Source organism: Falco punctatus (assembly GCF_963210335.1).
Source record: "Falco punctatus genome assembly, chromosome: 8".
Taxonomy (NCBI): domain Eukaryota; kingdom Metazoa; phylum Chordata; class Aves; order Falconiformes; family Falconidae; genus Falco; species Falco punctatus.
In genome coordinates this window covers 5816634-5829019 of record NC_137588.1, presented here as the reverse complement: position 1 = coordinate 5829019, position 12386 = coordinate 5816634, and the positions used below count along the sequence as shown (strand labels likewise).

The 12386-nt window shown below is 37.6% G+C and overlaps 1 protein-coding gene across 14 annotated transcripts in view; it reads left to right on the top strand.

Moving 5' to 3' along the window:
- PCNT (pericentrin) overlaps window positions 1-12386 on the top strand; it is a 91667-nt gene that overhangs the window by 6988 nt on the left and 72293 nt on the right. For 12 of the 14 annotated variants that reach the window (XM_080400716.1, XM_080400714.1, XM_080400708.1 and 9 more), the window contains exons 3-10: window positions 1101-1151; window positions 2084-2263; window positions 3707-3850; window positions 5395-5559; window positions 6866-9328; window positions 9438-9530; window positions 9755-9931; window positions 10958-11213. In XM_080400716.1, the coding sequence (XP_080256842.1) occupies window positions 1101-1151; window positions 2084-2263; window positions 3707-3850; window positions 5395-5559; window positions 6866-9328; window positions 9438-9530; window positions 9755-9931; window positions 10958-11213 (3529 nt within the window). Of the gene's footprint in view, window positions 1-1100; window positions 1152-2083; window positions 2264-3706; window positions 3851-5394; window positions 5560-6865; window positions 9329-9437; window positions 9531-9754; window positions 9932-10957; window positions 11214-12386 lie in introns of those variants that run through there. The other 2 variants (XM_080400710.1, XM_080400711.1) reach the window with 2 other exon arrangements.

The following is a 12386-nucleotide window of genomic DNA, read 5'->3' as shown; positions in this document are numbered from 1 at the left end:
ACAACAAACTGTATCTGTCTTGGTCTGAGTTTGTTTAAAAAGTATTTCTCAGTGCATTTCAGCATGCTGTCTATGCAGAGATTTGTGAGTTTTGGGGAGGTGGTGCCTTCTGCATAAAAAGCATCTCTCCAGCTGTTGGTGTGTTTTGACAACATACAACAATAGCATCAAACTAGTGTATTTGCAAGCCTGCCATAACAGAGGACACTGTTTACATGTTTATCCTCCTTTCTGTTGTAAGGGTATCCCTCGTGTTTTCAGGATATCCTGAACGTAACATTAGCGTTGCAGAAGATTTTATGAAGCTACTTGCCATGCTGTCTGCACAAAGAAAAAAGCATACAGTATTTTGTCACTCAACCAGGGCAGTCCTTACTACATTCACATCAACTTAATTTAAAAAAGAAGCAAAAATCACTTATTGCTTCCAAACAGCTTTTGTCAAAATAGCTGGGTTTATAAGCAAATGGAATTGCTTTCTAGGTTATGTGAAGAGGGCGCCTCTAGGGAGACGGTAATTGTTGGAAACTACTTTGTGCAGATTCAAAAATGCAGGGAGGGCTATGGGCTCCCTTTTCTAAATGGTGCTACAGTCGTCTTTGTCTTGTGAATTTAGTGACATGTAAATGTCTTCCAAGATATCGAGCTACATTAAGTATATGCATCAGAAAACAGTACTGCTTTTGCAATTACCTGAACAATTTTAGCATGGTTGTTAAATAATCTCCTGTCAGTTAGTTTACTAATATTTACTAATATTGACTAGCAGATTAAAGAATGCTCAACTATATTTGCAGGCCGCTAAATCAGAAGATAAAACATTGAATCTCAGTGGTGAAGCTTAGCCCTAAAGTTTTAAGTAGACATTCATAATAATTTTAATTTTTTTTTTTTTTTTTTGCATTTATTTCATTCATTTGACCATGGATGACCGACTGAGGTTAGCATTAAACTCTGTTTCACTCTCGCACTGGCATGTTGTCTCACAACTTGGACCTTTCTGGCTCATCTGCTTAGAGTGTTTCCAAAATAATTCTGCTTTTCCTTATGCACCTTTAAAATGCTTTGATTTAGTGTTTGTTTTATTTGATTATTACCAGGGGAGTGCTGACTTGTCCAACTGGGATGTACTGAATGATCATGCAGCTGAAGTAAGTGTGAAAGAATGTATCTTTATTAAAAGATGCTGATATATATAATGTGAAAGAAGAGTGTGGTAATTGGTTACTGAAATGATTAGTTTTTGAGCATTGTTATCAAATGTAGTAAAACTGATGTGATTTCACTATTTTACAGTCTAAACCAGATACTTATTTGTATGTTCACATACTGACTGTGAAATTGGCTGCTAAGTTTTAGTGAAATCATGGAACTTGTCCAGAGACATTTAATGATGTTTTTAGTAGAAAAATAGGGTTGTTCTTTGTTTCATACATTGAAAACCAAAAAGATTTAAAATAAAATACAAGATACTGTCTCCTCTGTGAGAACTGTAACAATATTGCTCCTAAGAAACCACAGGATTGATTGAAGCAGCTTCTGTCTTTGTACTTGTCTTTTTCTTTTGCTGTTAAAGGCCGTAGAAACTCAGAGTATGTTGAAAACTTATTTGGAATAGCTGCTTACACTTGAATTTAATTTTAAGTCAAGAACTTTACATTATTGTTTTTCCTGTGGATGGACTGTTCTCCAATCAGCACAGATGGATGTAAAAACTTTGTTTAATTTTGGTAGTATTCCCCCAACTTGTAAGTTGGAATGTATTTTGAATTCCAGCACATGTCAAAATAGCACTTTACCACAATTTGGTGCTGTAGAATCACAGCCTTTTCTCCCTAATTTACTTTTGTGCCTTAAAGTATCATACAAAGATATATTATTTATGATTTTTTTTTTATTGGAAATATTTTTAAATTAAGGACTTTATGTATAATGCTTCTATTAAATTCTAAGCCCCACTGTTGAATTACTTATAAACTAGAATCTGCCCTGAATTTAAGCTTGAAACTGAGTTTATTTTCAGATTTAATTGCAAACCAGAAATGTTTTGGTGAATAAATACATTTTTGTTTCTTTTATGAAGAAAGTTACAATAAATTCTGCTGCAGAATACAGTGAGCTTGATGCTAAGATGTATCAGGCGAGAATAGCTGAATTAGAGAACAAACTTCTGAAGAAACAGGAAGCAGTTGAAAGGCTCACTGCAGAGATGGATGAGCTACAGGAGCAACTTAGCCAGCACAGCGACTCTATGCAACTCCAGGTATGTTTCATAGAATTGTGTAATGGGGATAAAGCTGCTTTATTTTAATTCTAAAAATATTTAGGAGGCAAAACTCAAAATAACTGTTGTTTTTTCTTGAAAAGTACTTCACCTTTCTAACATGTGCTGCGAAAAGTGGTACTAAGGGTTTCCATTCACCAGTCTTTAGGACTTCATATTGCTTGAATCGAGTGAGAGTAAAATTAAATTTGAAATGCTTCTATATTTAGAGAGTTTTTATGAAATGCAGTCTTCTGCTGAGAAATGGTTGAATGCTTGCTGCTACTTTTATTGATAAATTTTCTTACTATATTGAGAGTGGGCCTTTATAGAGAGAACCTGCAAGAACCACTAAGGTAAGTATAGTTAATCATACATTGAGGTAGGGGCTCAATGTACAACCATGGGACTTACATATATAGGTATCAGTATTATAAAAATATAAAGGTCATGCTGAAAAAATGCTGCAACTCCCCCCTCACCCCTCCCCGGCCCTGAAGTATTTTTCATGTTATTGTAGAGGAAGTACTTCTTGGGATGTCAGTGTTCCTGTGGATATGTGTGAAAACCATTTCATGGACGCAGCTAGGCTCCTTTTCAAATGTTCACATGGGATGGCAGGCACCACCCACCAACTCCCTGATGACTTACCCTCCCCTTGATGACTTTCCCTGCCCCCTGAGATTATTCACACTTTTTGAATATTTGTAAATACTTACGCTTTTTGGTTTTGGAGTGGTGGTTGTTTGTTTATTTTGTTTTGTATGGGAAAATGATTAAGTAGGATAGGTTAAACATTATTAAATTGACACATACCTTTCCCTCTCTCAAAATATTAAAAAAATATTTTGAATTCCCTTTCTCTAGCATTTCTATGTAAAGGTAAATTATCAGGTGCTTCTAAAGAACAGTTAGTTCCCTCTTTGCATGTTGTTCTTCTCTGTCTAGGACTGCAGAAACAAAGACATTTCCTGTTGTGAGAAATAAATTGAAAAGATCAGTGTGATTAACATAAAATAGGATTGATGTGTCCCATCTCATTAGCTTTCTCTCACATGGCTGAAAAGAAGAGCTGACAGATAGGAAACAATTTAGGGAGTACTAAATATTCATTATATGCTGTAGAAAACTTGATCGCTTTTACATCAATAAGAGCTACAAAATTTATAAGTAAAAATACTTATTTCATTACTAGTATCCTATCATTTGTTTTAAAAGTCACTTTTGCTTTGGTTTGTCATCTCCGAGATCAGTGTAAGATTCCTTTTTCATCATGCCTGCCATCGTGTTTGAACGCAAATACTTCTGGTCTTTTGGTGCGTGTTTCTTATAGTTTCTAGCTACACTCAAGCTTTAACAGCTTTGCTTGAAGAAAACTTACAGGGTTCCTAATATGTTAAGCATATTTTGATTTTGAAAGCGCACTTCTTGCGATCCATGTAGGAAACGACTGTTCAAGAACAGAATGAAGTCATCAGGAAACTAACAAGCTGCCTTCAACAGGCGAAGAAAGATCGGGATGTCCTAGAGGAAGAGGCTTCACGTGTAGCTGGTCAGATCCATGATTTACAACTTCAGTTACATCAGGTGTGCCTCTGCTCTAATTTTTGTTTCCTTACAAAGACAGTAAGAACAGATTTGGAATAGGAACATAAAAACATACTGACCTTATCACATAGCTCTCCCTAGCCTGGTTTGCAATGTAGCAGTTAAAATTGTTTCAGGGCAAGGCAGTGTTCTGCAGTTGCTTAGGGAGAAGTTCCGGAAATACCCTTTCATTTTCCACTTGCTCGTGTAGTATTTGGGATCTCATTACACTTCTTTGTCCATCAGTTTAGCCCTTGCTAGGGAATTTTGTCCAATATTGCTGGTGTTTTGCGATCTGTGCACAGCAATTGCTGTAATGACAGTTTTCCTTGTCTTTGCCAAAAAATGTCTGAGTATGTGCTTGGGCAACTGTAACAGCTCAGCTGTCATACAGAAACTTGCTATGCTGAAGTAATGTGACTTGGCTCAAAGAAGGAATTTAAAATAACATGAAGACAGTTGATTCAGCCCTTATGACACATAGGAACCTGCTTCAGTGCAGTAGGTTGATCATGAATCTGATCGCTGGCTAATGAGATATATTTCAGTCTTTCATCTACCGTAATTCTTTTGTTAAAAAAAATACTTTATTCTTTTTCGGTGATGCTCAGTGTTCTAGTGGCTATTCTCCCTGAACACTTATATATTTGTTGTCTGGGGAGGCTTGTAGTGTATACCAAAGAGGTAATACTTATGTTTACTTACCGTTTCAGGTTTCCAAGGTAAGAATTGCACTAGGAGGGATTACATGTCTTAAATGTCTGGATAGGAGGGGGCTTTAAAAAATTAAAAATAAAAGCTGGGATAAAGGCCAGGGATTATCTTGAAGGAGTTGCTTATGATGTGGGAAATAAATCCTCTGCTAAATGAAATTTTGGGAAAGAACAAAAAATACTGCTTTCTATGTACAACTCTTTTTGCTATTCCAAAAAAATGTGGTAATAGTGAAAATTACTCTACAGATAAGCCATCGAAAGACAACGGTAAAGCCTCTAAATAGCACTTTGGGCTCATTCTGAATGAGGCTAGTAATATGATACAAGTTGTTTGTGGAAGCGTGTCAACTCCAGTAACTTGTGAAAGTAATGATACTGTCTTAAATATCTTCTTTGTTTTAGCAAAGCCTTTAGGAAAAGGTTTAAAAAATGAATAGAACACATTTTACTTTACCCCTGTAGGGGTAAATGTTTTCATTTGGAGGGAGGTAGAGAGAAAAATCCTTTAGTACCAAACTGTAAATACTTTGCAGAGAAGACTGGGTTTGTTCATTGTCTTCTTACCAGTATATCTAGTCCATTGGAAGCCTTGCTTCATTTTGGAGGTTTTGTAGAGATGAATTACCTAATATTGATATCTTTACGGTAAGAATCTAAAACATGGCAAGTATCGTCTGACTTTTTAGGGAGATTCTTACTGAGAATGAAAGACATAGGGTAAATCTGTAATAAATTAATACAGTATATTCTATGCATACAGTGACACTTGTGTGTGAGTTATTCTGATACAAACTTACTTCTGACTGTGAGCACTGTTATGTGTTCAAGGTTAATGAGATGCTGAGGAGTAAAAGCCCTGGGAAAAATGAAGTGTTACAAGCCCAGCAGCAGGTGGCCGTGTTACAGAACCATCTCAGAGAGCAAAATGCACATTTGGAGGTGCTGCGTCAGAAGGCACGTGACCTGGAAGTACAGCTTGAATCTTCTGAAAAGGTAAAAACTGTTTAAAGTGCCTTTATAATTATGAGTTGTAGGTAGGTAGGCTTTTGTTGTGATTGTTCAAGCCAAGGTTCTTCTTAGAGGAAGAACCTGTAATGAACATTTAATTTGTCCATGAGGTAACATTGATGCTTCAGGACTGCAACTACACTATAGTATGGAATTGAAAATCTGTTCTTCTGAAGGTAATGATGTTAAGATAAAGCAAAATAGCTGTTCACAATTTTAAGATTGTCAATTTAAGGAAATTGTGAAGTTAAAGAAATAAGAATTCAGTTCTGGCTCTTTAAAACTTGCTTGTTTATTGAAAATACTCCATTGTTTTCTGTTGCAGAAGGGTTGGTCTTTAACTCTGTTATTAAGCTGTTGTATAACATTAAGAAGTTTCCATCAGAAGCAGGTCCATCTGGTGTTTGTTGAACTGAGGCATGTGAGAACATAACTGACAGAGGCTTGCAGTGGAGTGAAGGTTGCTGGGTACACTGCATAAGCATATAACAATACACTTGTGTGTGAACTTGAAACATCTAGGTGACAATATTAACTGTATCTATAATCATGTTAGTTTCAGGTACAAAACAAAGTCAAAAGCTTGTGTGCAAATACTTCGATGTAGTAATTCCAGAAACAGGCACTGTGAATAAAGAAACTCAGTTAAAGTTAAAACAACGTAACAATGCTTTTCTTTTTTCCAATATGTATTTCAGATTTGGTGATAAACTCTGACCTGCTGTAGAGGCATGGTCATGAAAAAAGTCTTTAGAAGCGGATTTATAGGGATTGTGATTACTAAAATACAGTAAAGGAACAGCTTAAAAGGTCTCATTTCCTTTAAGCACATAACCAGCAATGCTATAGGTGGAAGCCTTAAACTTTTAAGTGAGTCACACGAGTCAAAATTTGACATGGCTGTTTTATTGGCCTGCTCATGCCTGTGGGAGGTGTTTTCTCTGTGCAAATAGATGTGAGATGGGGAGGTGTCTGGAGCTCTGATATCATTTTATTTTATTTTAAATACCTGAAATTTGAGACTGCCACTATTTTCTTTCTGGAGTCAGTGGCCTACCATTTGTTATTGCTTAGGCAATTTTGATGTTTGTTTCTATGTTTGAAGGGTTTTTCAGTAGTACTTCATACTCTCAAGGACGTGCTTAAAAATCCTGTTCCCTAGGCTAAGGATACACCCTGCACTTAACAGTAAATATTATTTTTAAAGATAAATTAAAAGCATGAGGCTTAAGGAAATTAAAGCATGTCATATTTCAATGGCATATTTCATATGTGATGTTTTATTTTTAAGAATACTAAAGAAAAGGAAAATCTGCTTGCCCAAATGAGAGAGGATATGAAAGATACGATGCAACAGCTATACAAAAGTGTAGAAGAAAAAGAACAACATATTAAAACCCTTCAGGATCTACTGACATCGGAAAGATTGAGCTTGTCTATACTACAACATACCCTTTCTCTCCGGGACTCAGAAATAACAGAATTAAAAAATGAAATAGCTTTATCCAGAATGAAAGAACAGCAACGTGTTGAAGAACTGAAAATCAGTCATGAAAAGGATATTTGCCAGCAGTTAGAGAACTTGAGGGCTGAGCTGGAGACGTGCCACAAAAGAGAGATTGCAGAAGCCAAGCACGTGTATGAAGAAAATTGTTTCTTAAAATATAAGAATGAACTTGAACAGTTAAAAAAAGAACTTTGGGCTCTGAATTCTGAAGAACACGTTCAGACTTTAAATGGCATAATAATTAATTTAAATAATAGTCTTTGTGAGTCTGAAATGAATAATGAAAATCTGAGAAAGAAGCTTGAAAACCAGCAGGAAGAGTTCCAGAAAGAAAAATCTGAAATTGAGACTAAATACAAGGATTTAATTGATGGCCTTAAGTTTCAACTTTCTGACGCAGAAGAGCAGGTGAAGGAAGCCCAGCGATATAAACAAGAAAAGCAGTCCTTGAATGAAGAGATTCAGAAACTGCATTCTTTCATCCAAGAATTAAATGAAAAGCGAATTTATGATGCTGCAAAAAGTATAGATGTGAGGCAAAAGCATGATGAAGAGATTGTCTCCAATGAGAAGCTAATGACATTGAGGGAAAACCAGATATTACCAGAGGTGTCGCAGCTGCACAGAGCAGAGCTTGAGGAGACATGGAATAAATTGCACCAGTTGAAAGGTGAAGATGAGCTAGTTCACGAGGAACTAGAGTTCCAGCATGACTTGGGAGTAGACTCCTTAAGGGATCAATTAGAAGAAATAAAGAATTCAAAGATCATGGAGAATAGCGAAAGTAGTGAAAGAGAACACTTGTCAGAACTAGGGCTTTTCAGTGGTGATGAAGGCATATTGGCTAAATACCTCATCTCCACGGAGAGACCAGATGAGTCGTATGCGTCCAGCACTTCTGAAGGGTATGCCATTGAAGAAGGTAGATGCAGTAGGTATGAGTTAGACAGTAGTGTGCTTCTAGAACCCAGCAGAGGTTTTATACCTCCTCCGCTAGCCTTTGGCCTCAATGAGGGAACTCATCCTAGTGGTTTGGCTCAAGAGACTTTTGAAGAGACTGAGGTGGGAGAAGAGGCCTTTGTTTCATTTTTGTCAGATAGCTCCCTGCCGCAAAACAAAATAAGTGACCACAGTGACATAAAGGATGAAGAGACAACTTCTTTAGTAAAGAGATGTGTGAAGCTAACTGAGCAGCTCCATGAGAAGGAGTCAGCCTTGAAGAAATCTTACCAGGAGACACAAGAAGCTGTTGGAAAATGGGAAAAAGTAATGGCTGAGCTCTCGCATATGCGTGTGGAACTGGGTGAGGAGCGTGAAGCACGGCTCTGTTGTGAAAAAGAACTCCTTCAAAAAACAGAGAAGGAGAAAGAACTTGAAAACAAAATAACATCTCTACTAAAGCAGCAGGGTGAGGATAGAGGCCAGCCTGCCTGTGCTGTAGAGCCTTTGACACAAATGTCAAAATCTTCTGCCTGGCAAGAAATGGTAAAAGATCTCCAGGAGGAAAGAGAAGCGTTGATGGTGCAGCTACGAACTCAGGAGCAATTAGTGAAAGACGTTCAAGAGCAGAAGACAGCTTCTGATTCTGTAACTAGTGAAGTTCAGTCTCTTTTTGGGCGGCAGTTAGCTGCTTTGCAAAGTCAAAGGGATCAAATGCAAAGCCAGCTTGATGCTCAGAAGGCTAAAAACCAGACAATAGCAGAGCTGCTTGGTCAGAAAACCGTATCTGAAGAGACATTGCTAAAAGAACAGGAGTTGCTCAAAGCTGAAATCAATAATAAAGAACAAAATTTAGCACTTTTATTGAAAGAAAAAACAGCCTTAGAAGAAAGATTATCTGGCGTGGAGGAGGATCTAATAAAGGCAGAAAAAGCACTAGCAGAGAATGCTAGCATCATTGAGGATCTTGAGAGAAACATACATGAACTTAATGCTGAAGTGAAAAACCTCAAAGAATTACAGGAGTGTGAAAGACTGAGATATGAGGAAAGGTTAAACTTCAGCAACTTAGAAATTAATAAACTTAATGCTGAAATGAAAGCAAAAAGTACTGAATACAGTGAGAAAAAAAGCCAGTTGACTGAAGAAATTGCCCATTTGAAGAAGGCTCATTTGGAGCTTGAGGCTCGCTTGCAGGAGTCCTTTCAGTCCGCACAAGCTGCCCAAGAGGCACAGTCCGAGATAGTGAAACGTTACAAAGAGGAAATTGATAAAATGGAGGCTCAACACCTTGCAGAATTAACTAAAGTGAGTTTTAAACACAACAAAGAGGTAGGGAACCCTCATAATGGCAGGAGTCTTGGGATTTCAGAATGCTTAAGGTAGTCATTGTATGTGTTTGTATGCCTTTTTTCAGATAGAAGAACTAAATGCTGAAATAAAAGATCAAGTGGAAAACCAGCAGAAGTTGGAAGAAGAAAGAAAGGAACAGCTTGCTTTCATAAAAAAGGTAAATGCTGTGATTGGGTTTATTTCAGAAATACAAACTAATTTTGTGGTGTTTGTCATTCAAGCAGTATAAATTTTTTAGAGATGCAAAAATCTATTAATTGTTTTTTCCGTGGGGTCTTTGATTTGGGGTCAGGAGGAGGGGGGAATTCAGGCTCAACAATTTATTAGGGAGCTAACTAACAGTATTTTGAAGACAGCTCTTTATCTGAATATTCTCTGCAGGTACATGAACGAGAGCATGATCGTGAAATCTCTGAACTAATTACTAAACATGAAGAGGAAATGGAGAAGCTCCGTGCTGAACTAAATAAAGAACAGCAGCACCTGTTGGATGAACTTCGCCAGCAAATGGCAGCCACACACAAAGCAGAGATTGAGCAAGTGCAGCTCCAATTACAGGTGAAATAAAGTAAAGCTAATTGCTGTAGTGGTTAGATGGCTGTTGCAAAAAGAAGGCTCCTTGATTTTTGTGCATACTATGTGTGCTTTTATGTAGTGCTGCAATTGAAGAATTAGGAGTGTTCTCTTTGTGGGTGGTAATAGATATTTTCTACAGGAGTTCTCTAGGTTCCTCACTGTAATTATATTTTAATGTTAATTCTGAAGAGAACTGGGTGCTTAAAGTTGATGGGTTTAAAAAAACCAACCAAACCCATAACACTTTGTAATTTTTCATGTCTTGGTAAATTTAATAAGTAAATTTATAAAGAATACTAAACCACCCCTACCACTTTTTAATTATCCCGCTAATGTAATTAGGAATGCTTTCTTGCTAAACTGAAGAATGTATACCTGACTTTTTCCTCTAAATATTTACTGGTTTTTTGAACACTTCCGCTAAATGCAAAGTGGAAATGGACAGAATATGTCTAGCGTTAGGTCTAATTATAAGAGGTTTGTGTACTGTATAGTTTATTTAAGAATCAAAAAGTTCAGTTGGTCTATTTCAGCTGCCATTTGTAACTGTTGAATATTCCTCACTCTTTTTTTAATAAAGCATTGTGAATTTTATTTCTACTTTCCCAATACCAGTTCAGAATTTTGCTTTTTAACAAATTATAACGCATAGCAAATATGAGGAATGCTTTTAATAGATGGTGAAGGGTTGGGGTGAGCTTGTGTTCTGTTCTGATGACATTGTGAGAAAGTGGACAGATACGAGTTATTTTGTAGGACATGAAGTTAAGAGACAGGTAAGGAAAACTTTTTACTTGGCACTGAAAATGTTAGGCAAATCTCATTGTAACAAAAGTCAGCTTATTTTCAGGGTTCTGTCCCTGACATGAAGGAACACTGCAAGTACAGAAGGGCAAAACTTAGATGTGTTTTTAGTTTCCATTCCTTTCAGCTGCTAACTGGTCATTGAAAAAAATGAACACATTTCATTAAAGGGGAGAGAAAAAATCTTTTTCTTCTGAATTACAGACACTGCACAGCCTTGAACTGGAAGCTTTACGCCTAAGCTTAAATAATATGCATACCTCTCAGCTTGAACTTACACAGTCTAATTTGAGAAAAGAAAAGGAAACTGCCCTTGTGGAACTACGGGAGATGCTCAATGATAAGCGTGCTCAAGAGGTAGCAATTCTGCAAAGCCGCCATCAGGTGGAGTGGGACAAGATTAAAGAACAGTGTCTGAAGGAAAAAGAAGACATTAAGTCAAAGTATCAGCAAGAACTAGGTATTAAAATTTGCGAATAATGGACCAGAAATTGAAACCCCATTAGTATGTTTCTTCTTCCACAGGTTCCAGTCTTGGTGTAGAGCTGGGCTTTTGAGTGGCAGCTGGTGTTGCCTTGAACAGGGACAGCAGCTAGACTGGCATGTGCAAGAGTGCGTTCTTTCTATGCAAAAAGGAACATCTAGACCCAGGTTTAATTTTTATTTGACTGTGTGTGTGGGTGTTTTGCTGTGGCATCTGTAAAATAGCTCTGTACTGAACTAGAAAATGCTTTCAGGAGGCATTAGACAGAGCTCTCATAAAGAATTTAATCGGTGCAAAGGGTAGAGCTCTTACCTCTTATGGTTCTTAAGGTTTTTTATTGCCTTAAGTCAGCACTAACTGCAGTTGTGTTTCTGAGAAGATAAGGAAATGGTTCCTGGCTTGCCCTCTCGGTGGTTTCAAAAGGAGGATAAAGGAATTGGAACTGAAAGGTGCAGTGAGAACCTGCAGCTTGGTGTCCTTTGAGATGTGTTTGATACAAGGTTATATTCTGACGTCAGCAAGGGGAAAGCTGCACTTGACAGTACTGAAGGTCTGCTGGTGGTGCTCTTGGCATTGTTTGGGATACTGGGATATCTGGGATCTCTTCCCAGATCAGGACACCATTTCTGACCTGTATGGCAGCGCTTGAGGAATTTCTGGAGAAAGGTGAGGCCTGCAGCAAGTCACTGAAGGAGTGTAGTAACCATTCCTTTAGTTTTCCTTCCCTGAGAGGAAGAGAATATTTTAAGGCTGTGTCTTTTTGACACAAGAATAGAAAACAGTTTGTTACCACTAGTGAACTGATAGCATCATGGGATTTGGGAGCAAGAGGTCTAGATGCAGTTCTGTTAAGATCAATGCTGTTTACATGCGTTTTGGCAGTGTAACTTAGTATGCATATGACCACTTAGGAATGCTTGAATGTAGAGGCTGAGAAGAAGAATCTGGAATCATGTGATGCCGGAGATGTGGTGGGAGTTGTGGATACTCCCTGGGTGGCTAGAGGAATGGCATTTCTCTTCAGGGAGGTGATGACTGGGCATGACCCAACTCACTCGAGTGCTGGGACGCTGGCTTGTAACTTCAATGATATTTCTTCCTTCACTGGACCATTAGCTGGAAAGCTGGCACCATCTTAGTCTCTGAGTT